We start from the raw sequence: 24,367 nt of genomic DNA on the forward strand, positions 1-24,367 counted from the left end.
TGTTGTTTCAACATTGGTTTTGTGTTGACATTTCAATTCTGACGATTCTGATGGTTCAGATGGAAAATCAACATCTGTTCAATGTCTCCTTGCTATCTGGGTGGTGTCTTTGGGAACACCTTAGGGGGAAATGACGGTAATGTGACTGAACAATATGGGAACAAAGAATAGGCACTTTTTTGTGCTACCGAAGTTTCCTCGCTTTCATTCAAAATCTGTTTATCTTTAAACAATTGAAACATAATGGCTTCAAGCTGACATTGAGGCCTGTGGGGCACTATCAGCCACTGAGACAGTAGACAAGTGACTATTTCACACTTTAAGGCTGCCTGTTTATTTAAGGGAGATGAACAGTACATTATAACTGTACATAATAATATCAATGATGATAGATTAAATAAATGGGTTTTGAAAGACGCTTGTGCATTTTTAAAGTCTAAAGTGTTGAATTGATCTGAGTATGTCATCTGTTCAAAGCCTCTCATCTGTGTTTATGCAGTACATAGTAACAGTGTGGCTGAGTCCTCTGGTTCAAATCAGTTCCAGTACATTTGGAGATGTAAGTCTTAACCTTTCACATGCATCGGGAAGGAAAAAACATTTAATCTTCACAGTACTGCCGAAGTGCAGCGATACATTGTGAAGTGCACATTTCCATTTCTCACACAGTACCGAGCAAAAGTCTTGAACCACCCCCTTATTTTTTCGTGTTTTGCCAGGTCAGTCTGTGTTAACGGTGTTATTAACTGCATTCTTCAACTAAAGAAGTGAGAACAAATGATGTGGGCTTTTGTTTTTTTGCAATAGGCTGTAAGTAAATGTGTACAGATACAATTTAAAATTGGTTCTTTGTTAAGTTTTCTGGTCCTTTCCATGACTTAGGTGTCTGTTTATGTTTGAATGTTTCAGAGATTAGTGTGAAGGGTCTTAACAGACAAAAAGTGGTCAAATACAAGCCCTGGATTAAAAATCAGAAACACTTTAAAAAGCCTGGAGAGCTATTCCTTAATACCACTTTAAAGATTACAGGGAAGTCCGGATCCCTGGAAGCAAATGAGGGATGGCTCAAGACTTTTGCACAGTGCTGTACATGTCATGTTCCCTGTTTTATAGCTCAGCTCAAACTGACACGTTCTCACTAACTGCTTCTCATTTTCTCCACAGTAAACTTTGACCACTTCCAGATACTGCGGGCCATCGGGAAAGGAAGCTTTGGAAAGGTAATGCAGCCTCCATTTTTCACGCCACTTGTATATCGTTTGCCCTTAATTACCCACCACGGTCGTCATCTCTAAAGAATCAGTGCAAGCGAAGCGAAATGTGCTGGGATTACACTTTAGTTCTCGTGTGCTGCTGTTATTTAATAACAGTTATAAATGCAGCTTATGTAATTATTTCTATAAAGTCAGTTAGAGGAGAGCCGATTTCTATTTCATCTCACTCAATCTAGGTGGGAATTTTGACCCCACGTCTCAATTTAATTACAGAGCACATTGAATGTCTGGATGAGACTTCAGTAATGAATTCAGGACTGTGTGTGTGTGTGAGATACACAATTGGGGCTGCAGAGATTGGAATAGTTTACCTTCATTTTAAATATTACTGCCCTGTGCACATTGTCGGCTTTAAAATTCAAACTTAAAGAGTTTGTAAGTAAACTGGCTGAGATGAGACAGACGATGCACCGGGTCCTCGTCTGAGTGCTGGCTTTCAGTTGTGCTGTCTCTCTTGCCCAGCCATGCACACACAGACACTGTGCTACACTTACACAGTGAGACAGATGCTCACAGAGACGTCCAGATACATTTTGTCCTCGCTGGAGGTCATCTTGTGTTTTTTGGCCCACTGTGGCCTCACACCGAGCTCCTGCTGTTTTTTGAACACTTTAACAGCACCAGTCTTTAGCTTCCTGTTGAACACACTTAAGTGGTCACTCACTTCCTGCGCCCTGGGCAATAAGAGACGTTTTGTGTTTTATGATTTATTGATATGTTTGATCCTTTCTGAGCTGCGTTAATGAAGCAGTCATTAGAGCACCATGTCCGCTATAATAGTTCTGTAGTTTGATGCTTGAGTCGTTGCAGACTTGTTGAAACTCCCTCACCCGTCAAAGCAGCGTGTTATTCGAGTCCAGCAGATGGCAGTGTTTCACTGTCTGACGGCTGTCTGAAGCTTCAGCTGGATTATTCGTTTAAATGAGATCGTTTTATAAAACTTACAACAACAGGCCTGAACCTGCTCAGCTCCAAAGAGCTGGCTAAACGATGGGGCATGTTCAGAATCTTCCTGAAGTTTAACAATTTCCCAAAAAGCTCCACAAAGTGAATTTTCATATAAGACAAGAAGGAAAGAACAGGGTGTGACGTGGAAGGGGCACTCTGGCAAACAAATTACTGCTTTTATTAAGTTACAAAACTCGCAGTCTTGTTCACGAGTGATCAGAGAAGGGAACAGGAGATGGACAGATGGATTGGTGCTGCGGCTGCAGACTCTTCACCAGTCCCTCTTTACCAGTCGATTTACGTCCTTACCCTCTGTCACAACGGGACTGAACGGACTCACGCGTAGGCTCTGAGTAGGGAACAATAAAGGTTTTTTATTTACAGAAGCACCAGGTGATCTATTTACACAGTGGGGAAAAGACGGGTTCCGGGAATCCACACACGAACAGGAGGGGGGAAAGACACTTGCAGTCCACACACGCTCCAAAGTCCTCACTCCATCCACGCTCCACGCTCCTCTTCACACTCCACAAGAAACACAAAAGCTCGCTCCAATCCTCACACACTTGATCGCTCAGGTAACACAGGGGCAGGTCCAGGGAAATCTATTCACAGAGATGCAAAAGGTTACTGTAAGAAGATCGCTAGGGAAACACGAGAACGAACTGAGCTGGGGTTAACACTGACGAGAGTCGGCAACGGTCCAGCGACGAGAAATACAGGGCTGCCATCTTATAAGGGGACTGGAACACTGTTGGGTGATGAGCCACAGGTGTCACCAGGTGCGTGGGCCAAGGGCAGGAGCCCACAGATGAGCTCCGCCCAGGCAGTGAGAGAAGGAGGGAGGGAGAGAGCGGGGACAAAATCAAAACAAAAAAACACATGTAGCCACACTGAGGCGACCGGGTAGACACAGGGACCCTGACACCCTCGCCTTTTTCACAAATGTCATGTATGAAAATCTATAATAACTCCAGTTATACGGATATCAATATCCTCATAAGTGAGGATATTGATAAAACTGATTTGAACTTTTACTGATTTCTGTTTAGATATAAATTGATTCAAAGTGGTCAGATATGCAGATTCTGACCTTTCCTCTGGCAAATATATAAACTCACTGAAAACAGTTTGACTTTTCAGAGAGTTTCCTATCTATCTGTATTTTTACTTTAATAGTTAAGCACGATTAACATTTAGGAAACAAAAATAAACAAGTTAATAAATGAAATGAAATAATACTGATTTATATATTCACTCTGTTTACTTTTTCGATATAGAAATACAATGAAGACTTCCATTTTCCTGCTGGTGGCGCTCTCTGGCACTGTGCTCTGCATGACTAACGGACGTGTTCAGAAATTCGAAAACCAGCATATCATCAACATGATCCCACAAGGGGGATGTGATGATCTGATAGCAAACAGAGATAATAATGGTAACTGTAAGCGCAAGAATACCTTTATCATTGGTGACTTTAATCAAGTTAGAACAATTTGTGATCCAAGCAATTGTATCAATGCAAATAGAAATCTTTATAAAAGCCCCACAGACGTGCACATTCTGTATTGTAAACTGCTGGGACAAACAACCGATACCCATTGTACATCCAGATACAGATGAAAAGGCGTATTGTAATTGCATGTGATAAAATCAATACTTTCCTTCAGCCTGTGCACTTTGAATGTTGCTCTTGAGTTGAGAGATGCTGTGAGCTTGCTGCCATCTTTAAACATCACTTCATGATGCTGGTTTAGATGCTTTATAAGACTTTGTTACGTTTCTTAAACAGTGATGAAAATAATAAAGAGGAAATATGAGAGAAGTGATTTTCAGTGAATGTTGAAAAAAATCCCACAATAACAAAAATGATGGCAATGATGGCACTCAGAAAAATAAAGGTGCCAACTGGAACCAAAAGTGGTTCTTTAGACTGATGCCATAGAAGAACCTTTTTTGGTGCCACAAAGAACCTTTCAAACAATGGTTCTTTGAAGAACCATTTCTTTCAGTGGTTCATTGAAGAACCTTTAAAGGTGCCCCAAAGAACCATCAAGAAATGGTTCTTTGGGGCACCTTTAATGGTTTTTCAAAGAACCTTTTTAAAAATGGTTCTTTAAAGAACCATTTTTAAAAAGGTCCTTCAAATGGTTCTTTAAAAGAACCATTTTAAAGAACCTTTTTTGAGTGGTTCTTTAAAAAAACCATTTTAAATCTTTCAAAATAAAATGCATCATAAATTGAATTTGAGTAGGGTAAAATAAATACGAGCACAGCATAGACATATATTAATGGTTTATTGTCATTTTGTAGTTACCAAAAGACAAAAAGGCATTTTAACCCTCAGCACAACATCACTACTAATACATGTCACATATTAGTGTTTTAAAAAGTAATAATTAAATATATTGGCTATACTATAAATAAATATATATATATAAATACTATATCTACAGATAACACAACAAATAATACATGTATTGTTTAATTAATAAAACATCAGAAAGTGATAAAACACATTAGAAATAGCAATAGCTTCATAACAGACCAATAAATCAACACATTTTCATCAGCAGATATTTGCATGTTCAGTAAAAACATTTCAACAACAAGTTTATGATTAAAATGATCAATGAACTTCAGCCTTACGCTATGTAATGTACTTTTCATGTTGTACTCATGGTCCTTTGTTAGTCCAGTTTAGGACAATGTCTCTGACGTATGTTTCATATCAAATATATGTCATATCAAAACAAGCCCACACCTGCAGTTGTTTCAGTTTTTCACTGGTGTTTCCTGTCAGCTGGTCAACCTCACATCCATATCAGCCAACCAAATGACAAGTTCCTCCCTTTGTGCTTCAAATCCCTCCCACTCTGAGACAAGGAGCTGAAAGAGAGAGAAAAGAGTCAATTATAAAGAAGAGAGAAAAGTGAAACCCTCCTCAGAAGGTCTGACTCGCATACCTGCAGTTGACCTGTGATGGACTCCAGTTTGGCGTTCACGTCATCCCTCGTCGATGCCAACAGCTGAGTCTGCAGGGTGCCCTGGAAGAGCTGAGTTAATGTTCGACTCCTCCTGGTCAGGCTCTCCAGCTGGATGACCCGAGGTCTCCCCTCTCGCCGCTGCCTCTGAACACACAAACACAAATTGCATCTGAAGCAGGAGGTGCAGATTTTTTTTGCTATTCTTTTCTAAATCCAGGCTAGATCACGTGGAGGTATTTGGAAAATTGTTTTGGCCAGTGGACGACTGTTGTCTTGCAGAAAGTCAAACCAAACATATGCGATACACAATCAATTCACAAGAACACATTGTAAAAAATAAGTCCAGTTCTTGCCTGATTTCAAGTGAAAGCTGCATCAAAACAGGGTAAAATGAGTGTTTGCAGCAAATGTGAGCACAAAGCCTCACTTTGTACAAGCCTGCTATTACAGTTCTCCTCTATGCAGACGACTTTCCTGTTTTCAAGGCACAACTTGGATCTGCTGTACGAATCTTATGGATACACACTAAATGAAATAATAGTGTGCATGACTCCAGATTCTGATCCCTCATCCTAATATGGTCCCAACATAGCAACAGCAATAATGCAAATGTTGAGGCTTCAAAATACAAAGTCCATAAACCAATGGCTGACATGGGTTTTATCATAAGGGTGATAAATATACAGATTTCAGTCTGTCTTAGAGATTTGATGTTCATTTACCTGCAGATGCACTATACGTACATGCTCCATGGTTTTTCACAACATTTTGCATATCACTATTTAATACAGGAAGTACGTGAACTAAAACATGTCATCGTTCTTTGTGAGAGGACCATATTAATGAAACAAACCTCAATGACATCATAGGGATCCCTAAAGATGCTCCTGCTGCTTCTCTTCCTCCTCATCCAAAGCTTCCTTCTCCTTGTCCTCAACTTCCATCCAATTGTAATTCAATCTAATTGTGTTTCTGCCCCTCCTCTTCCTCATTTTGTTGGAGCTGTGAACACAGTTAATGTGAATCTGGATTAATTTGTGCAAACAAGAAAAATCTACAGCTTTTTGGTCAGAGGTGCTCTTGTGATTTAAGCCGGGTAGAGTAGATTTATGTGTTGATGCTACCTGCTTCAGCTCTGGCTGCTGAGTGATATTTAAACCCTGGCTGGATTACAAACTTTAACCATGTGCTGAACTTTGGCCCAGCGTTGATACCTCTTGTTAGTATAACGACCTCTTCTTAGCTTGTATGTATGATGTATGATGGTGGATAAATTAAATATACAAAAAAATTTAACTATATTACAAAAGAACATCTATCTTGGAAACATCAAATGACCGGAGCATAACTTGTCAACTAGTCCGAAACTAAGTTATGCAGGAACAGTCAAAGACACACCTTCTCATGTTTGAAACCGTTGTTTGAAAGGTTCTTTGTGGCACCAAAACAGGTTCTTCTATGGCATCAGTCTAAAGAACCACTTTCTATTCATTTCTATATAATTCGATTAGACAATGAAGAGTTATCTAATCTAATTATTCATTCAAAACTCTTATGCATAGCTGTATTTTATACAGCTCATACAGAATTCAAAGTACAGGTTCATGTGAGTATTTAATGTACGGCTCAGATCTACAGAATTTCAGAGTTTCTAGAGCAGACACAGAGCTCACAACAGGCTTCAGGCGCCATTTTAGTGACTTTAACAATATATTAAATTTTAATTTCGGTCTAGCTGACATTAGGTTATGTACGCAGCACGCAATTGAACCACATATTTTAGAAGCCAAAGGTTCAAATTAGCTGGGAGCAGCTTCACTTAATTATAACAGTGGTTTTGTTAGGAAAACAGTTTCTGTATACCGGATACTAAATTGCGCTGACCTCAACGGCTAACGTATCTAGCTAATCTCTACTGTTAGCACAACATTAACAGCAAGCTACAATGACGAGTAACAAAAACAAAACAGTAATAAGGTTTTAATGGAAATGTTTTACCTTTTCTAACAGTCCCAGAATCCACAGCTTCAAAGTCCAGCAGGTACTGAAGACTGTTATCCATTTCGCTGTCACCGTCCGTGAGTTTTTTTCCCCGAAAGGTCAAGGCCCGCCGCTCGCACACTCTGTCTGCGCATGCGCATGCGCATCCCAACGACTGACCCCCTCCGTTCGCTCCCGGGAGGTTATAGTATGACGTGTTCTGACGTCACTCTCTCTCCCTGTCATTTATTTGGCTCGAAACACATATTAACAAATTGCTCAGTGATGAACAACTACTCAGATCATTTACCTAAGCAGTGCTTTGTCAAAACGAAGTGTGTGTTCATTACACTGACATTCTGTTCTGCAATTGTTACTTACTTGTATCTTATAATTTGACTTTACATACTGCTGGGTGGTTTGTAAAGTTTACAATAATTAGTATTATCATTATGCTGTATTTTCAAAAATATATAATAATCTCAAAAGTAATGCCTTGGAGTAGAAAATAGTAATGCTTTATTAAAATTTAAAATTAAAGTACAGTACTTGAATGTGTGTATTGTGTCTACTGTTTGTTAGCTCACCATATTCATAATGTGTTTGTGGGGTTAGGGGTGTGTGTGTGTGTGTGTGTGTGGGGGGGGGGGGGGGGGGGGGGGGGGTTAGGGTCTTTAGGCTTTGGCCCCCACCCCTGCCACCAGTATATTTTTAAGCAAATATTTCTAACTTTTATTTGAATATTCAGTTTCCTACCATCTTCTCTTAAAGGGTAATTGCCAGGTAACCCGCCCTCTCCCTTCGCACACACATGCACACAAAGAAAACACACAGTATAATTCACAGCCTCATTATAGTGAATAAATATTTATGCCATTTACACCATCAAACTTAGATTGCTAAGGATGAAGAACCTTTTGTTCTTTAAAGAACCATTTGTAATAGCTGAAGAACCATCCACAAAATAAAAAGGTTCTTTGACGTATGATGGTTCTTTAAAGAAGCATGAAGCCATCTGAAGAACCATTTAAGAACCATAATTTTTCTGAGTGCATGTGATTCCAGGCTGAGTTTATGCATTTATGCTTATTTGTTTATAAAATATTATAAGCTGGTCTGAGGTCATTTGTTACTAAAGAAAAACAAACAAACACTGTGTCATTATTTAATCCACTAAAACTAAGACACAATGCAGAAGCAGTGTGTGAAAACTAAGTGCACCTTCACTGGTGTAGCATCTGCCTTAGAAATAATGAACTCAAATGAAACTGTTGAATCATCTCTATGTGCTAAAGGCTCATTTTAATGCAGCATTAATCACGTTGCTTTAACAGTGCTGCATTTTAATAATGTTTATCACGTTCTTTGTAGATTTTAATTATCACCATCGTCGCTGTGAGAACATGTCTGGTTGGAGCAGGCGGCACTCAGGGATCATGTTGTGTGGAAGAAGAGTCATGTGATTGTTTTTTTAAAGATTTTTTATATGAGTGCACAGAGTGTGAAACAGAAAGATAGGATCGACAGAGAAAGCTGATCATGTCTGTTGTGACACCTGCAATCTCTGACTAGAGTTTTAGGTTTTGTCAGGCAGCTAACACAAAGAAAGCCTGGCTTCATTGTACAAATACAACTTACATATACAACACATGACATATTACACAGAGTCATTATTTATTCAACAAAAACTAAGCCAGATGCAGTTTTTGGATTTTATTTCAAAATGTTCTTATTCTGATTGTTTACTTAATATATTTAGACACATTTGGTTTATTTCTATAAAAATGATATTTTACACAAAACTTCAAATAGCTGCCTGCAAACATGGCTCTTTATTGTAAAGCCAGGTATGAACAACAACCTGCAGCTGCATGCTGTTGTGCTCATTGGTGTCACATTAGGTTCTGAACCACAAACAGAGAAGTTTCTTAGAACTGCTGGGCTAGTGATGTAGGTGTTGATGCAAATGATGGCTTAGGGTGGTGCTACGACAGTGTATAAAAACTGAAGCTCCCAGAGCCAAGTGTTATTTGTTCTTCCGTAACTGAGGTGAACTATAACCTGCTCAGGTAGAATTTAATAACAGCGTGTCTGAACTGCTCGTCTCCAGGCTTCACGTCTCATTCTGTAAGAACTTGTTGTTTGTTTATTAACTTTTTAGAAACAACAGACTTTTGTATACTTCCAAGAAAGAGGGAGAACTTACTCTTCTGCCACACTCATGTTCATCTTTATCTGTCATCAGTTCAGATAAAAGCATCACTGATTATTCTGAACACTGTTTTAAAGCTTCTGCGTCACTCTGATTTCTTCTTAAAGTTGGCAGACAGGATTGTGAAGAAGGACATAGTGGATCCCCCCTTTTAATGAGCATATTATCTGTGAACACTGAATACAAACAACCTAAATGCTCATTAAAGAAGCAGGTTGGCTCATAAAGTGCTCTGTACTTATTTTATGCAAGTGCTGTTTCTGGAAACAACCACCATCTGTAATCAACACAGGACTTATTGAACTGTCAGGTGTGCAGACAACATGGCACATTTTGGGAACACCTATAGTTGATGTCTTAATTATGAAAATAGCTACTATGTAGTTGATGCTTCCTGTTCTGCCAGAGCAGGTGCAGCCTTTGTGGAAGTGGGTTCCACTGGACCAGCGTCTGTGAACGATCCATTGTGGGTGATTTTTTTTTTTGACCTTACATCTGTGTGTAAGGACCAACCACAACCATCTAAAATCTTTGCATGTTATTTTATCTTCTGTGTAAGAAGTACACAGCATACCCTGATGATCAGCTTCAAGGGTTCTCAGTGTAGGATGCATACAGTATGTCATGCTGAAATATAGAGCACTTACAATAGAACCCACTAGAAACCAATTATTTTAGCCTGGTTCCTTAAATCTATGGCATTTTTCCCATGCTGACTGATATGCTGCTCAGTGTCTTTTGCTGTCTGTCATGATCCTGGGCCATGTTGGCCCAGCATTCTTAGTTTTTGTATGTTTTGTGTGTTGTTCTTTATTTATGCCATGGTTTCTGTTAAGATGTTCCTTATTTGATTACCTCCTGTGTGCCCCTCTGTTTATCTGTGAGCCCTCGTTTCCCCTCCTTGTGTTTTATTCCATGTTTTCCCAGCCCGTTATGTCCGTGCTCTCCCCATGCTGTCTCTCCTCCTCTCTGAAACTCCGCGTACTTCCTGTTTTACTTTGACAGTCTCCCGTCAGTGTTGCGTTCACTCCTGCCGTGTCTTGTTATGATTATCAGTGTCACCTGTGTTCCCCGTGTGCTCCCACTTCCCTCGTTAACCCTCTGTGTATTTATGTCTGCGTCTCCCTCAGTTCTGTGTCGCGTTCTCCCTCATTCATGGCCGTGTGTTTCTCTGTGTATTACGTTATAGTTTCCTCGTTTAGGTTGTATGGTTTTTCTCTCCAGCAATAAAGCTGTGTTTTGAGTTCATTCCTGCCTCCGTGAGCTTGCGTTTGGGTCCTCATCCTGCCTGCACACAGCCGCAACCATGACAGTCTGCTTTTAAATCAGATGTCACTCTGAACATAAACACAAGCCACAGCAGCCCAGCTGTCTTAGCTGAGTACAAGGATACATTTACTCTCTTTGTGTAAAATATTGTGATGATTTTACATTATATTAGGCAGGCAGCTGCCCAAATTAAACCGTGACTATTAGCAGTTTGGTTATTTTGAACGCCTCGGCTGGAAAAAATTCAAAATGGTTTGTAAGGTTGGCCACAGCTTTGTATGTAAAGGGGAGTTAGAAGATATTTTAAGATTGATTAAGATTAATTAATATTTTTAATTGTTTTATTTTACATCTCACCTTTTACACTGCATTGAGTTGCTGCCATGTGATTGGCTGAGTGTACATCGTTCTTTGTTTCAAAATGGACTTAATGCTTGGTTGAACAGTTGTGATGTTTATCTCCTTTAGATTTATTTTTTATTTTCATGATGAAAATGGTTTTTTGGTTCATACCTATGAAGTTACAGTGTTTCTGAAAAGCCTAAAAAGATGAATTGTTACCATAGTAAACTTCAAAACAGACTTTATTATATGATATAGTTATAAAATTGGATAAAAATTGACTTCAGCATAATATAAAATAATGTGTTGTCACTATGTATGCATTGGTCAACTTTCAGATCTATGAAGTTCAGCTCCCCCAGCTGTGTCTCCCTTCTGTGGCCCATTCCCTCATTACTACCCTGTGTATTTAAGCCCTGTGTTTTCCCACGCTTGGTGTCGCGTCGTACCCTCAGACCCTGCCTGTGTGTTCCTGCTTGGTTTCATGGTTTGGTTTCTGTTTTTGTTTCATGCCAGCAATAAAAGCTGTGGTTTTAGTTACATTTCGTCTCGGAGTCCTGCATTTGGATCCACATTTCCACCTGCCCGCACTCAGAGCCCTGACATCAGCATAATATAAAATAATGTGTTTTCCCGATACCTGATTTTTAGCACTATGTATGCATTGGTCAACTTTCAGATCTATGAAGTTCAGCTCAGTTATCTATGTTTTCATTTTTAGTTTCCATTTGCATTTAGATGCACGGCCGATTCTCTGATGTGTGATCTGTTTCTACCTGTGCTGATGCTAGCAGGACTAAAGCTGATCAAGCAGCAGTAAATATGTGAAGCAAGGCTGAAGGATACACTCATAAAATGAACAGAATCATAAGAATATAACAGCATGAGCACTGCAAATGCAACTAAAACATGTTGACATAAAATGGTATGTTATTTGAAATCTATATGAAATAATGACACATCTATGTTTTCCAATTTTTTTATTTTTTTTGTATTTATTTAGTTTTTCCACAGTTGTGTAAATCAGTCTGTCTGTGGACTGGTACAGCTGAAAAGCCGACGCAGCCAGTTCCTCTTCTTCTTCTTGGGTTTTTTCTCTGGCACAGTCTTAGCTTCAGTTTCGAGTTCAGCTGGATTGGTAGTTATCGTTTTCTCTCTGTCTTCTGTTTGTTGTAGAGAGTCATGCAGAGACATCTCAGTTGATGTCAGGGAGTCTTCTTCTTCTTCCTTGTCCTGTTCTTTGGTGTCTTTTTCCACCAGAAGCTCAGATTTTCCATTTGCTGTGTTGGAATTTTGTTCATTTTGCTCCTGTGTGATTTTAATGTAGGACGCTTTGACTTCTTTCAACTCTTGATAAAGAGTCTCTACTTTCATGTCATGAAGCTCCTTGTTGGAGCAGAGCTGGGATTTAAGCTCACTGATTTCCATGTTCAGTGTCTCCTGGTCCTGCCTATGTTTGTCTTCCTGTTCCTTGAGTTGGTGTTGAGCTTCTAGGAGCTGTTGTTGGAGTGTTCCTATTTGCTCTTGTTGAGTCTTGTATTGGACTTCAAATTGAGCCTCCTTCAGACCTACACAGTCCGTGTGTGAAGCCTCTGTGGTTTGTGTAGAAGAATCCACACACTGCTCTGTGGTAGGGTCGCTGACGTCTTCGTGCAGGACACGGATCATGTCATCCAGCATGACAACTGCTTGGTTGTCCTTTGCTTGAACCTCTGTTTTGCTCTTATCAGGCTTATTATTATCATTAGCCTCCTCCAGTTGCTCTATGAGCTCTTTAATTGTTTCTTCATGCTGTTTTTTGTCGGCGATCATCTGTGCATGAAGTTTGGTCACCTTAGACTGGTAATAAGAAGCCCTCTTATTAGCAGCTACCAGTTTCCAGTAAAGCTCGTTCTGGTGGTTTTGGGAAGCTTGTAGTTGATGCCTGAGAGCAGCAATCTCACAACATGAATCATACTGGACTCTGCCATGATGGGGTATAAATCTGGGATTTGGCTGATGTTGCCACGTCCCTCCATTTGGCCCAGGGTTTTGTCCACTGGCGTTATTCATGTTTGCCTCTGTCTCCATATTCACGTCGTCCTTTGGTTCTGACATAGGGAGGGATTCAGGGTTTTCCCTTTCAGAGGTTCCTTCAGGGTTTCCTGACACTTCTTCATTTCTCAGGTTGCTTCCATCAGCCACGTTGTTTTGGGCTTCTAGAAGAGCCCGAGCATACGCCCGAGTAATCGGTCGTCTGGGTTCTTCAGCCACTCTTTTCTGTTTTTGCCCCCTTTTTTTCTTGCCTTTCACGACCACTTCTGTTTGAACTTGTGCCAGAGGACGTGTTTCAGGATTTGGTGTTTGGGGTTTTTTGAGGTCATTTTCCGATCTTTGCAAAACTGTTATATTTGGGCTCACGACCACTTCCATCTGTGCTTCTGCCATTTTATATGCGTCTGCTTCAGCGTCTGCTTCAGCGTCTGCTTCAGCGTCTGCTTCAGCGTCTGCTTCAGCGTCTCTGTGTCTTCCTTATCTTGGTTTTAACAAACAGGTTGTTTTGTAGTTCTGCCACCAAAGAGTTGCTACAGTTGACTGAATTTCTCCTTCCAATGACAGAATGTGATGACATCACAAGCTTTGTGCCTTTGATGACATCACAGGCTTTGTGCATTTGATTCTGTGATTGGATAATTTGAAAATAAAATGTCCACAAATGTACTTTAAAAAAAGTCATTTTATTTTGTAGTATATGTTGAATTAACACTATAAAAGCTACTCGACCAGAATTGCAGTTAAAAATAAAACAAAAGCAAAACACAAGTTTTTATAAATGGTTGTTACAAACAAACCTAACCAAAGGAGAAGACGACTGTTTAGTGGAAAAATATTAGACATGCTCTCTCATAATAACTGTGTAATAATGTAAACTAAGACATGTCGAAAACATTGATATTTAGTTAAAGGTATTTAGTCAAACGATCCAATGACCAGCATGTTTTAGTGAATGTCTGTAGGCACCGGGAGCTTGGTGGTTGCCTAGGCGACAATATGTCATCTATGTTTTGTTTTTAATTCAGTTTCACTGGTGAAACTAAGAAACAACAGGCTGTAGAGGGACACGTTAACAGAGCTTTACTAACTCTTACTGTCATATCCAGTGTGGACAAATCTGTATAGATTCATATTAATATATTAATCATTCATTTGAATAACCAAGGATGCAAAATAAAAATCACAGGAGAGTTTATGAGACCAGGTCAAGTTCAGAGACACACGTTTAGCAGAGGTGAAGCCTCGAGGACAGCTGGCAGCTACACCCATGTATGACAGCACCCACCTGTCACAAAGAGCAGCCTTTCCATGCCTGACTCTGCATAATTGTCAGCATCCAAGCATTTTAAATGAATCATCATCCTCAGAAATCATCCTTTGCACAGTTGTTATGAAGAGAAAAATAAACTTTAGAGCTGAAAATCAGATATGAGCCGTGATCTGGGAGGGGAAGGGCACCTGCTGCCAGACAATGTTCACCTTGGAAAAAGTCAAAAGTGGTTTATAAATTTTGCCACAGGTCTGTTTGTCAGAGGGAGTTAGGCCATTGCTTCATAATTGAAGACTGATTAAGATGGATTCATATTTTCTTAAAGGTTCTTTTTAGACCTCACCTTTTACACCTGCATTGAGTTGCTGCCATGTGATTGGCTGATCAGATATTTGCATTAATGAGTATTTGAACAGATCTACCTAATGAAGTTTTATATTTATGATGAAAATGCTTTGATGGTTCATAGCTATGAAGTTACAGTATATCTGAAGAGCCTTAAAATATTTTTTTTACCATAGTAAACTTCAAAACAGACTTTATTATATGATATAGTTTTAAAAAAGGATAACAATTGACCTCAGCATAATATAAAATAATGTGTTTTCCCGATACCTGATTTTTAGCACTATGTATGCATTGGTCAACTTTCAGATCTATGAAGTTCAGCTCAGTTATCTATGTTTTCATTTTTAGTTTCCATTTGCATTTAGATGCACGGCCGATTCTCTGATGTGTGATCTGTTTCTACCTGTGCTGATGCTAGCAGGACTAAAGCTGATCAAGCAGCAGTAAATATGTGAAGCAAGGCTGAAGGATACACTCATAAAATGAACAGAATCATAAGAATATAACAGCACGAGCACTGCAAATGCAACTAAAACATGTTGACATCAAATGGTATGTTATTTGAAATCTATATGAAATAATGACACATCTATGTTTTCCAATTGTTTTTATTTATTAATTTTATTTTTTCCACAGTTGTGTAAATCAGTCTGTCTGTGGACTGCCAGCCAACACATCCACAACACCAACAACTCAGACAGCACAAAGCCTTTTAAGTTGGCGAGGCGTGATAGCAAATGCAGCGCAGGTACATCCATCTGACCTGCAGCAGCATCGCAGACCACGCCCCCCTCCACACCACTCTTTCCTCATAGTTGCTCGCCATCGTTGCGCTCAGAGGGTAGAAGGTCCCGATCGAAGTGCACAGGTAACTTCCCTTCACATTTCACGACAATGATCCTGTTAGTGAGAAGCCTGCCTTCATACTGGCAGCTGGGTTTCCTGGCTCCCTGATGCTTTAGCTTACATTTAATTATGCGAAACGTTGCGGTACTATACGTCATGCCGCTATTTTCATCGTACCTCCCATCACCTCTACAAATGGATTTGACCTTTGCTGGAATGCTGAGGATGAATGTGTTGGTTTCCTTACAACTGTTGTCAATTTTGTAGATATTCCTATTTGATATTTCTGCGTTACACAGCTTTTCAGTCATCTTAGCATCTACATGCTGTCTTCTAAACTTTTCATAAGGTTTCTTCAGGTCGGTGCTCGCTTGGTTGAAAATTGTTCACTTTGGAAAATCCGGAAGCAAAGAGCAGCACGAGCATCGTGCAGACAAACAGTGTCTTCATCGTCTCCTGGAGAAGAAAACACATGGACATTTTTCCACATTAAGAATTTGGCAGATACATCCTTTTGGATCCTGAAGCTCAGTAAGTCGTCTTTGTGAGCTGCAAACACACACGACAAGAGGACTGATAGACCTTTTACTTTAAATGAAAGAAGTCGTTTTATTTATAGTTTTCTTTTTTATTTATTTCTAATCATATATATTACTTTGTTCTCTGTTTATTTTTTATTTTTCAACTGTTAGGACGATTTCTAAATATCCTGAACAAGCCTGATCTGGACGGCTCCTGGAAGCAGATTCAGGCGTGATGATGTCATTTTCAACTGGAAAAAGAAGCTTTGAAAAGCTGAAGTAGTTGTCTTTAAATGTTTAGATATTTAACCTTGTTGTATTACTTTATATTTTATATTCATCGTATTAAGACATCAAGATATTTGTTTTTGCCTTAAAATTTTGTGTTTTAATTTATACTTTTTGTTATTATTATTTTTTAATTTTGTCATTTTGCCTTTTTTACTTGATGTGATTTGGATAAATATATATTTATATCTACAGATATATTGAGAGAGTTTTTCTCTGAGTTTCACAAGCCCATTTTATAGATAAAAGTCCAGGTCATAATAGATCCGGTTCATTAAGAACAAAGTTTAAATCCGATTTAATATAAAAGCCTTTCTGCACTCAGTTATTCTTTCCTGTCATATGTTTCAGTGTGCTCTGTAGTAACAATGACACACTGCAAAATAAAAATAAAACAGAACTCAAGACACTATGGATTTTCCTCCAATTCGTATCTGTTTGTGTAATTTATAGGATTTTTTATTTCAAGCTTTTCCAAATTAAGACACTCACCTTTTTTTCCTTTACTAATGATGATGATTAACCTGCAGTGGTTCAGGTATAAGTTGGTTGTCTGGAACAGCAGGTGATGAAGATGTGGTGAAGGGTCTGTGGTTAATGTATATAGTGGGTTCATTACATAACTGGATAGGCAACATCTGACAGTCAGTTTAAATAAGATCTTGTTGTATTTGAACACAAATCAGCAAAAACAGGTCTCTCACCGTGCAAATATACAGCTTACGTAAGTTTAGTATGCTCACCGAATGCAGTGTTTAGTGTAGCAGCAGAATTATGACAGTTTATGGAGATGTTCAACGTGAGCCTGCTGCCCAGCTTTAAAAGGAAAATCATTTTAAATGATACATAATAAGTTCTTACCAAAAGAGGAATGCAGACGGAGATGAGCAGAGATCTCTTCTGCAGTTCAGATGCTGCTGTGAGTTCTAGTTCACTTCTGTCACAGAGGAACAAAGTGTGTTTGGATCTGGACACTTTGATTTTTATACTTCTGATCAGCACCACCTCAAATAATCCTTTGCATCCACACCTACATCACTGGCCCACCACTTCTAGGAAACTTTAACACTTCCCTGCTTGTGACTCAGAAAGATAATGCAAATATGATGACCACTGACCACAAGAACCTGCATGTAGATGCAGCCTGTTTATCCACATCTGGCTTTAGAAAAGAAATTAATGCACAAACAAATAGATTTAAAATAAAAAGATGTGTTGGTATATTTTGACCTTTCAAATAAACTATTAACACTTCTTTTTTCCCCTTTTTAAGTATAATTTTTGGCAAATAAAGTGAGTGTATTGACCATTTGCAGTTAAAATGTTGAACAATCTTTTTATTTTTGTTTTACTACCAGTTGGTTGTAATAATTTCATATGAGGATTTAAATGGATGTATAACAAAACAAAGGATAAAAGTATATATAAAAGTATATTTAATGAAGCTGATCGAACAACAGTGCAATATGGCATTATGACAGTGTTTACAATTTTGGCAGGAGAACAAAAGATAAATATTATAAAATACAAGACATGAAAATCTCAGAGGTCAGGGGTCGAGGGCCCAGGAAGTCTGACCCGCAGATTCCAGGTCTGACTTCGAGTACATAAAATATCATCTTTCTTGTGGGGAAGGAGCCTGAGTTAGAGCAGGAAGTTACACCATATTGATATTGTTGGGGTAGCCTCAATGCCAGTGTTGGACTCTCCAGTTTCCTTGAAGGAGGTTTGACTTTGTGCCATCGTTGGCTGGACTCTGTGCTCATTGATATCCCCGTATCAGTGAGTTAAGACACCATGCATTTATTTTCTGTGTGGCACACAACAAGAAAACAAGCCAAGAGAGAACACATCAGCCTCCAATGACAGTTTATTAAAAGGTTTATTGGAGGTTATTTGTTGTGTTATTGAACCTATGTGCTAATGAAAGAGTGTCCTTAATAAACGTACTCCATAAGGAAGTGTGTTCACAAGTGCACAGAACACATTAGGGCACAGGTCAATGATCGATTTTACAATTGTATTGTCAGATCGATGGACACTTTCGGATACTTGGATATTCAGGTGATTAGAGGAGCAGAGATGATCAGCTGATCAGGATTTGGTGGTGTGTTGGATCAGGTGGTGGAGAGATACAGGACAGGCCTGACACACACAAACGTATAGTGAAGGTGCAGAGGCTCAGATCTGTGACATCGTCCCAGCTCAGTGTCCATATTTAGATGTAACAGTGCTATAGACTTTACCTGACAACTTGTATGAGTAATGTTTTCATCTCAGGCATGTAAATTTCATTTGTGAATATATTTTTAATACTTGTACAACAGATTTTTTTGAGTGTTAAATAGAAATTATATGCTGAAACTGAAGTGATGGGTCGCACTCTTTAGTTCACCCCTGCTCTCGAAACCATGTAGGTGGTCCAATTAACATATTTACATTTTTTCATTTGCTTTTGCTGTTTCACTTGCAAAATATTTCCAGTGTGACATTTGATCAGGTCTTGTAAACCTTGTCGTTAACCAAGCAGTCACTCCCAGGCTGCTGTGCTGATCACCGGATCTTAACTTCATTGTCACAGTGCACTCAGAACAAAACAGCCATGCAGAGATATGAGTCACAGTGACATTAAAACTGATGAAGACCGTCGTCGTTAGAACCAGCAAACTGAACGAACTAAAAAAGATCATCTAAATTCAACTGGTCTAAAATATCAGGATCTCAGTGTTAAGTCCATATTTTTGAAGTAGAAGCTTTTACTGGTTTTACTTAAGAAAAAGAAATAATAAGGAATTGTTTTGGAATTTGTCCAGGTTAACAGATGAAATCATGTTCAGTGCTTTGTCCTGTCAGTAAACACAGATTCTTTATTTGCACTGAATGGGACAGCATATAATTTCACTGCTTTTGGCATAATGACAATAAAAGATAGTTTCAAAGTCTGACCTGCAAAGCCCGTCCACCCAGTGTCCTCCTCAGTCATGCTGGTTGCATGATTGCTGTAGAAGTGCTAAACTACTGTGACCTGATTAATTGAACTGAGCTCACACTGCAATAACTAATCAGGGAGGTGGTAGTTTAAGTACTTCATTACCAAAATGTATAAATGAAGTACATCAGAAGATGTTGGGGAAGAAGGACTTCACCAGGTGGGCCTGGACCCCCGAGGCCTGTCCCTGTGCCGACCTCGTCTGAGTCTAATAGTTTAATAGATTCAGTTTAATTTAATGTTAAGTTGAACTGGAGTTAACCAGAATCCTTTACTCTTCCAACTCCTCTACTTTGTCTAACAGTTAGCTTAGCTTAGCCTAGCCAAGTTTTCTTTGCAAAATTGCTAATTGCATGGTTTCAAATTGCAGTTTTGATTTTAAGTGGACTAATTGTTCAGACCTGCTCTGGGGCCTGTCTGAAGTATTAAATTGACATATATTTGTCTCAACACCTACGCAGGAGAACTTTTTTGTAAGTGTGAAATGGAAAATAGAAGAAGTAGAGATGTGGGTGTTCCTATTTACATGTTTTTATTTTCTGTTTCTTTAGCCAAACATGTTATTTGATCAGAGCACCTGCCTGTACACCTGCTGTTAACCAAGCAGTTATTTTCAAGCTGCTACACTGATCACAAAGTCAGGACATATGAATGACAGGAAGTGTCCAGTGTCACGTACCGATATTAATGACAACAATGATGGGTCAAAGCAACATATGATGAACATTTATTACGATATCCTGATAAATGTAATGCAGCGGGATAACTTCTACAGTTATTATGTTAGTGATGATGCCTCTTTGCTTTGCATTTATTCACAGCTTTGTGGCGTACGATGGAGTGTCAGGGCCACCTTAAGATGATAACCTGCCACGGCTGCAGTACCCTCTACAACACGGCTTGTGTCGATGATTTAGTGAAGCAAACTGATCAGCTGTCTCATTGTGTCTTTTGTGTGTTTGGTTTTGTGTTTTCAATGAACTGAAAGCCCTCTTTAATGCACGAGGGTGTGGCCATCCACATTCTCTCATCTGTCCAGTGTCAGCCATTCATTTTGTGCAAATGGTCAAGTCTTCCAAGTGTGCGTGCTTTTCCTTCTGACCAGATGCAGCTTTTTGCACCATAACTTTATTGTCCTGATACTGATCCCCACACTGTGTATGTGCACTAAAACAGCAATCATTTCACTGCTCAGGTTACAAAATGTCATAAGATGCTGCATGGCCGTACAAGATAGACTTTGGTTAGCAACAACTCTCTGAGGCCTCAACTGTGAAGCAGAACGCTGTCTTATCCGGCTAACTTCAAGAGCCAAGTTATCCTTTGAACCTAATCTGCTCCAAAGCAATTTATGTTCCAAATGTGAGATCACCAGGTACAAAATCACCACCTACTAACCAGTAAGACCAAAAAAGAACAAAATAAATAAAATCCCCGATCCTGGAAGGTCCCTCAGACCGCTGTGTGCAGAGAGTAGGAGGGTGTAAAATTTTTCAGCAGAGTCTGACGTCTTTGTCTTTCCATGATTAGCAACGATAATGAACATAGGTTCTCTACAACTTTACTGTTTTGGAAGTATTAATTTATGATCCTAAAGCAGGACACCTGCACTGTAATTAATGACCTCACATCACGTGTTTAAATTATGCTTTTACATTTAACCTTTTAATCAGACCAACAAAAAGCTCATACTCAATTTTAGCAGCAGTCATTGTGACACTGATGATAAAACTTGTGTAAAATTGCAAAACTGTAAAAAGAAATTAAAAAAAAAAAAAGCATTTTTGTAGCTCAATGTTGAAATTACAGTTAACTTCACTGGTTGGCTGTTTCACCTGTAACACTTCAAAATAACATGCTAAGGTTTAATAGGTTATAAGGAATATACTCTGAGCCCTGAGCAGTGTTGTGCTAATAAGAGACGTTTTGTGTGTGCAGTGAACCAGTAAGTTTTGTATTTCATAATTTATTGAGTTTCTATTATCCTTTCTGAGCTGCGTTAATGAAGCAGTCATTAGAGCACCATGTCCGCTAGAATAGTTCTGTAGTTTGATGCTTGAGTCGTTGCAGACTTGTTGAAACTCCCTCACCCGTCAAAGCAGCGTCTTTGTTATTCGAGTCCAGCAGATGGCAGTGTTTCACTGTCTGACGGCTGTCTGAAGCTTCAGCTGGATTATCCGTTTGCTATGTTTGCCATGTTACAGTGGGGAGGAAAAACTCCCTTTTAACAGGAATATCTAGACATGAGTGATTACTGCAGTGGGGCACTATCTGTGCTATCTATAAGAAATGTTAGCAACAATAAAACTCTGAGGATCAGGGCTCCATTTCACTCCAGTGTTCAGTGGCATTTTAAAAGAGTGAATACCGACGCTGAATGTCTTTGTAAAGCAAAAGCACTTTGTTAGCCTTTACAGAGCAAAGCTATGGATCAATGTGCAGTGAAGAAAAATCGAGGTGGCCAGTCTGTCCTTTCCTAACCAATCACAGAGCTCCTTACATTGCACCATGTGGCCAATTTGCGTTTTACTGATATTGCTGGGCTGCTGTCAATCATTTTGTCTTTATATTACAACAGAGCATTGACCTTTAACCTGTTTAATTCATACTGAGTATTTAAAAAAAATGTATTGTCATAATAAATTGTGCCTCACTGAAACACCATTTTGCATTAGCCTCTATCACCTGACTTGTCACTGATGATATCACTGCATGAGCAGGCGAGCGGTAGCGGCGGGGGGGTGTAGGTGAAGCTCGTGAAGAACAAAATTCTGTACGAGCGGACGCAGTGAGTCCAATAACCAGGGGTAACTGGAAATAAGGTGTTGTAGGTTGGCTTCCACAGTGTAAAGAGACGCTTCTCCCTCATGCTCTAACAGCTGGTAAATCAATTTAGAAGCAGAGTCAATAACGGCCTCCTGAAGCTCCCTAGGTGGGGTGACTGCCGCTGGATCCATATCTGGCTGGTCCGTACTGTCACGGCGGGTGAGGAGAGCCGTGTGAAAATAATAAATGAGGATCCAATCGCAGGCAGTAGTGGAGAAGTGAAGGTGGTTTATTGAACACAAAAATAAATATGGACAAACAGCAAATGGAGCACGAACTAAACTAGACTGGAAACAACAGAGCACAAACCTGGACAAGAACGAGCAGAGGAGATGGACAGCAGGGAGAACACACAGGTCAGACATGGTGGACACACAGACGGACCAGCAACTACAATGACAGAGGACACGACTTAAATACACAGAGAAACAAGGGGAATTACACACAGGTGGTGGACACAGCTGGGAATAATCAACAAGACGAGACAGAGGTCAAACTGAACACACTCACATGAGACGCAGACCTTCACAATAAAACAGGAACAAGAAACCATCACACTAAGACGCAGACTCGACATAGAGAGAGAGACAGAAAATGACACATGGAACTAAACTAAACCTGCAAAAACATGACAACTCAAAATACTGGGTCAAACTGACCCAGAACCGTGACAGACTTTCTATAATGTTTTGCTTGAGCATGTCCTGCTTTTCTGTAATGTTATTTCTACAGTTTTAGCAGTTCTTCTCGAGGGAAAGAGAAAGATGTAAAAATCTTATACGTTATATATGTTAAATAACATGTGTAGTGCTCACATGTAATGCAGATGTTAGCTTTGATCTAACCAATAAATCCTGATTGGATGTTGTTAGCGTTAGCACTTGTGTTTGCTTCCCTGCTGTACAACAGCATTACCAAAATACAACTGAAGAAACAAACTCAGTTATGAAAAGTTTGTGTTCAGTTTGCAGTCGCTGAAAATAATTACACCTTTGGGAATGACATGGAAATGCTCCCACACTAAAGATTGGGTTTTGTTTTGGGGATTTTCCATCTTAATTTTTCTGTCTTATTTGGCTACATCTACGACACTGCTATACTCTCTCTTGCCTATGTTTTCGTGGCTGTTGCTATCTGTATTTTAATATATATTTATATGCAATGAAAATTCCCGTCTCGCCCCTCCCGGCAGTCTGTATACTTTAAGCTTGGGTAGTTTTTACACAGGATACGGGAGGATTATTGAGAAGAACCTAAGCAAACACGTGACAAGTTTTCAACAGGAATGAATGACAGTAAAAATGTTACCTCACAGATCGTTTTCATGCCATCAGTAATGAGCTGGTTTCAGCTGGACTGGACACACTCAAATGGCAAAGAAGGTTGTGTAGCCTTTGCAGAGAAGATGAAATGCATTCATGTAAATCAAAATGCATCTTTTAATTGTGGTAGAGGTTTGTCAGAGATATTATTCTCATAATGTACCTTTGTCCCAGCTGATTACCTTCATTAAACAGCAGGTTGCAAAAACCTCTTGTGTACCTCTTTTCAACCACTGGGAGGCGCTACAGCTTCATTCCTTTCACACTAAGGCAGCGGTAGGGAACTCCAGGCCTCGAGGGCCGGTGTCCCTGCAGGTTTTAGACGTTCCCTACCCCTGCACTAAGGCCTTTGAAATCTTCATTAACACTGAGCTTGAAATTTCTATCAGTCGAATGCAAAGGAGTCCTGTGGTTGTAGGACAGAGGTAGGGAACGTTAATCTGCCATCATTTAGATTATATGACAACAACCTTCAAATCTGAAGTCTCAGAAATCTGCTTCATGTACAAGTTCCTCCAATAATCAGGGCTAATATCACCAAATTGTACATAAACAGACTTTTACAGGTTAAATATTTCTCAAATATGGGGAAAAAAAACAATATAAAATACTATATTATTAACAAAATATCTTAAGATACAGCTACAAATTGCTTGAAACATTTGCAATGAAATATATAAAACGGCTTTATTGTCAGTGAGGACAAAGTTATAGTGATGCTGTGCTGGAGTGTTCAAAAGAAGACAGAGACATGAAGTATAAATATTGTATAATATTAAATATAAGAAAGAACAAAGTTATAAAAACATTAATAATTGAAATCTGCAACAATATTCACATAAAGTGTAAAATACAGAGTTAACTGTTTAATAGGTAAAGTTTAGGTCTTGCAGTCGAACAATGATCCCAAA

At 39.2% G+C, this 24,367-nt stretch overlaps 2 protein-coding genes across 3 annotated transcripts in view; one reads left to right on the forward strand and one right to left on the reverse strand.

The window, feature by feature from the left end:
- Window positions 1-24,367, forward strand: part of LOC309702568 (uncharacterized protein) — a 1,257,380-nt gene that overhangs the window by 1,109,384 nt on the left and 123,629 nt on the right. The window lies entirely within an intron of this gene.
- LOC309702627 (uncharacterized protein) lies at window positions 4,666-7,300 on the reverse strand. Of its 2 annotated transcripts, XM_082527262.1 has the most exons (4): window positions 7,208-7,300; window positions 6,063-6,211; window positions 5,189-5,353; window positions 4,666-5,111 (listed from the first exon to the last, which is right to left on the reverse strand). In XM_082527262.1, exons 2-4 carry the CDS (start codon window positions 6,117-6,119, stop codon window positions 5,022-5,024), a joined length of 312 nt encoding a protein of 103 aa, XP_082383388.1. In that variant the 5' UTR covers window positions 6,120-6,211; window positions 7,208-7,300; the 3' UTR covers window positions 4,666-5,021. The 2 variants fall into 2 exon arrangements, with proteins under 2 accessions (XP_082383388.1, XP_082383389.1); XM_082527263.1 differs by lacking the exon at window positions 7,208-7,300 and having other exon boundaries at window positions 6,063-6,359.

This window comes from Aulonocara stuartgranti (assembly GCF_965226115.1).
Source record: "Aulonocara stuartgranti genome assembly, chromosome: 3".
Classification (NCBI taxonomy): domain Eukaryota; kingdom Metazoa; phylum Chordata; class Actinopteri; order Cichliformes; family Cichlidae; genus Aulonocara; species Aulonocara stuartgranti.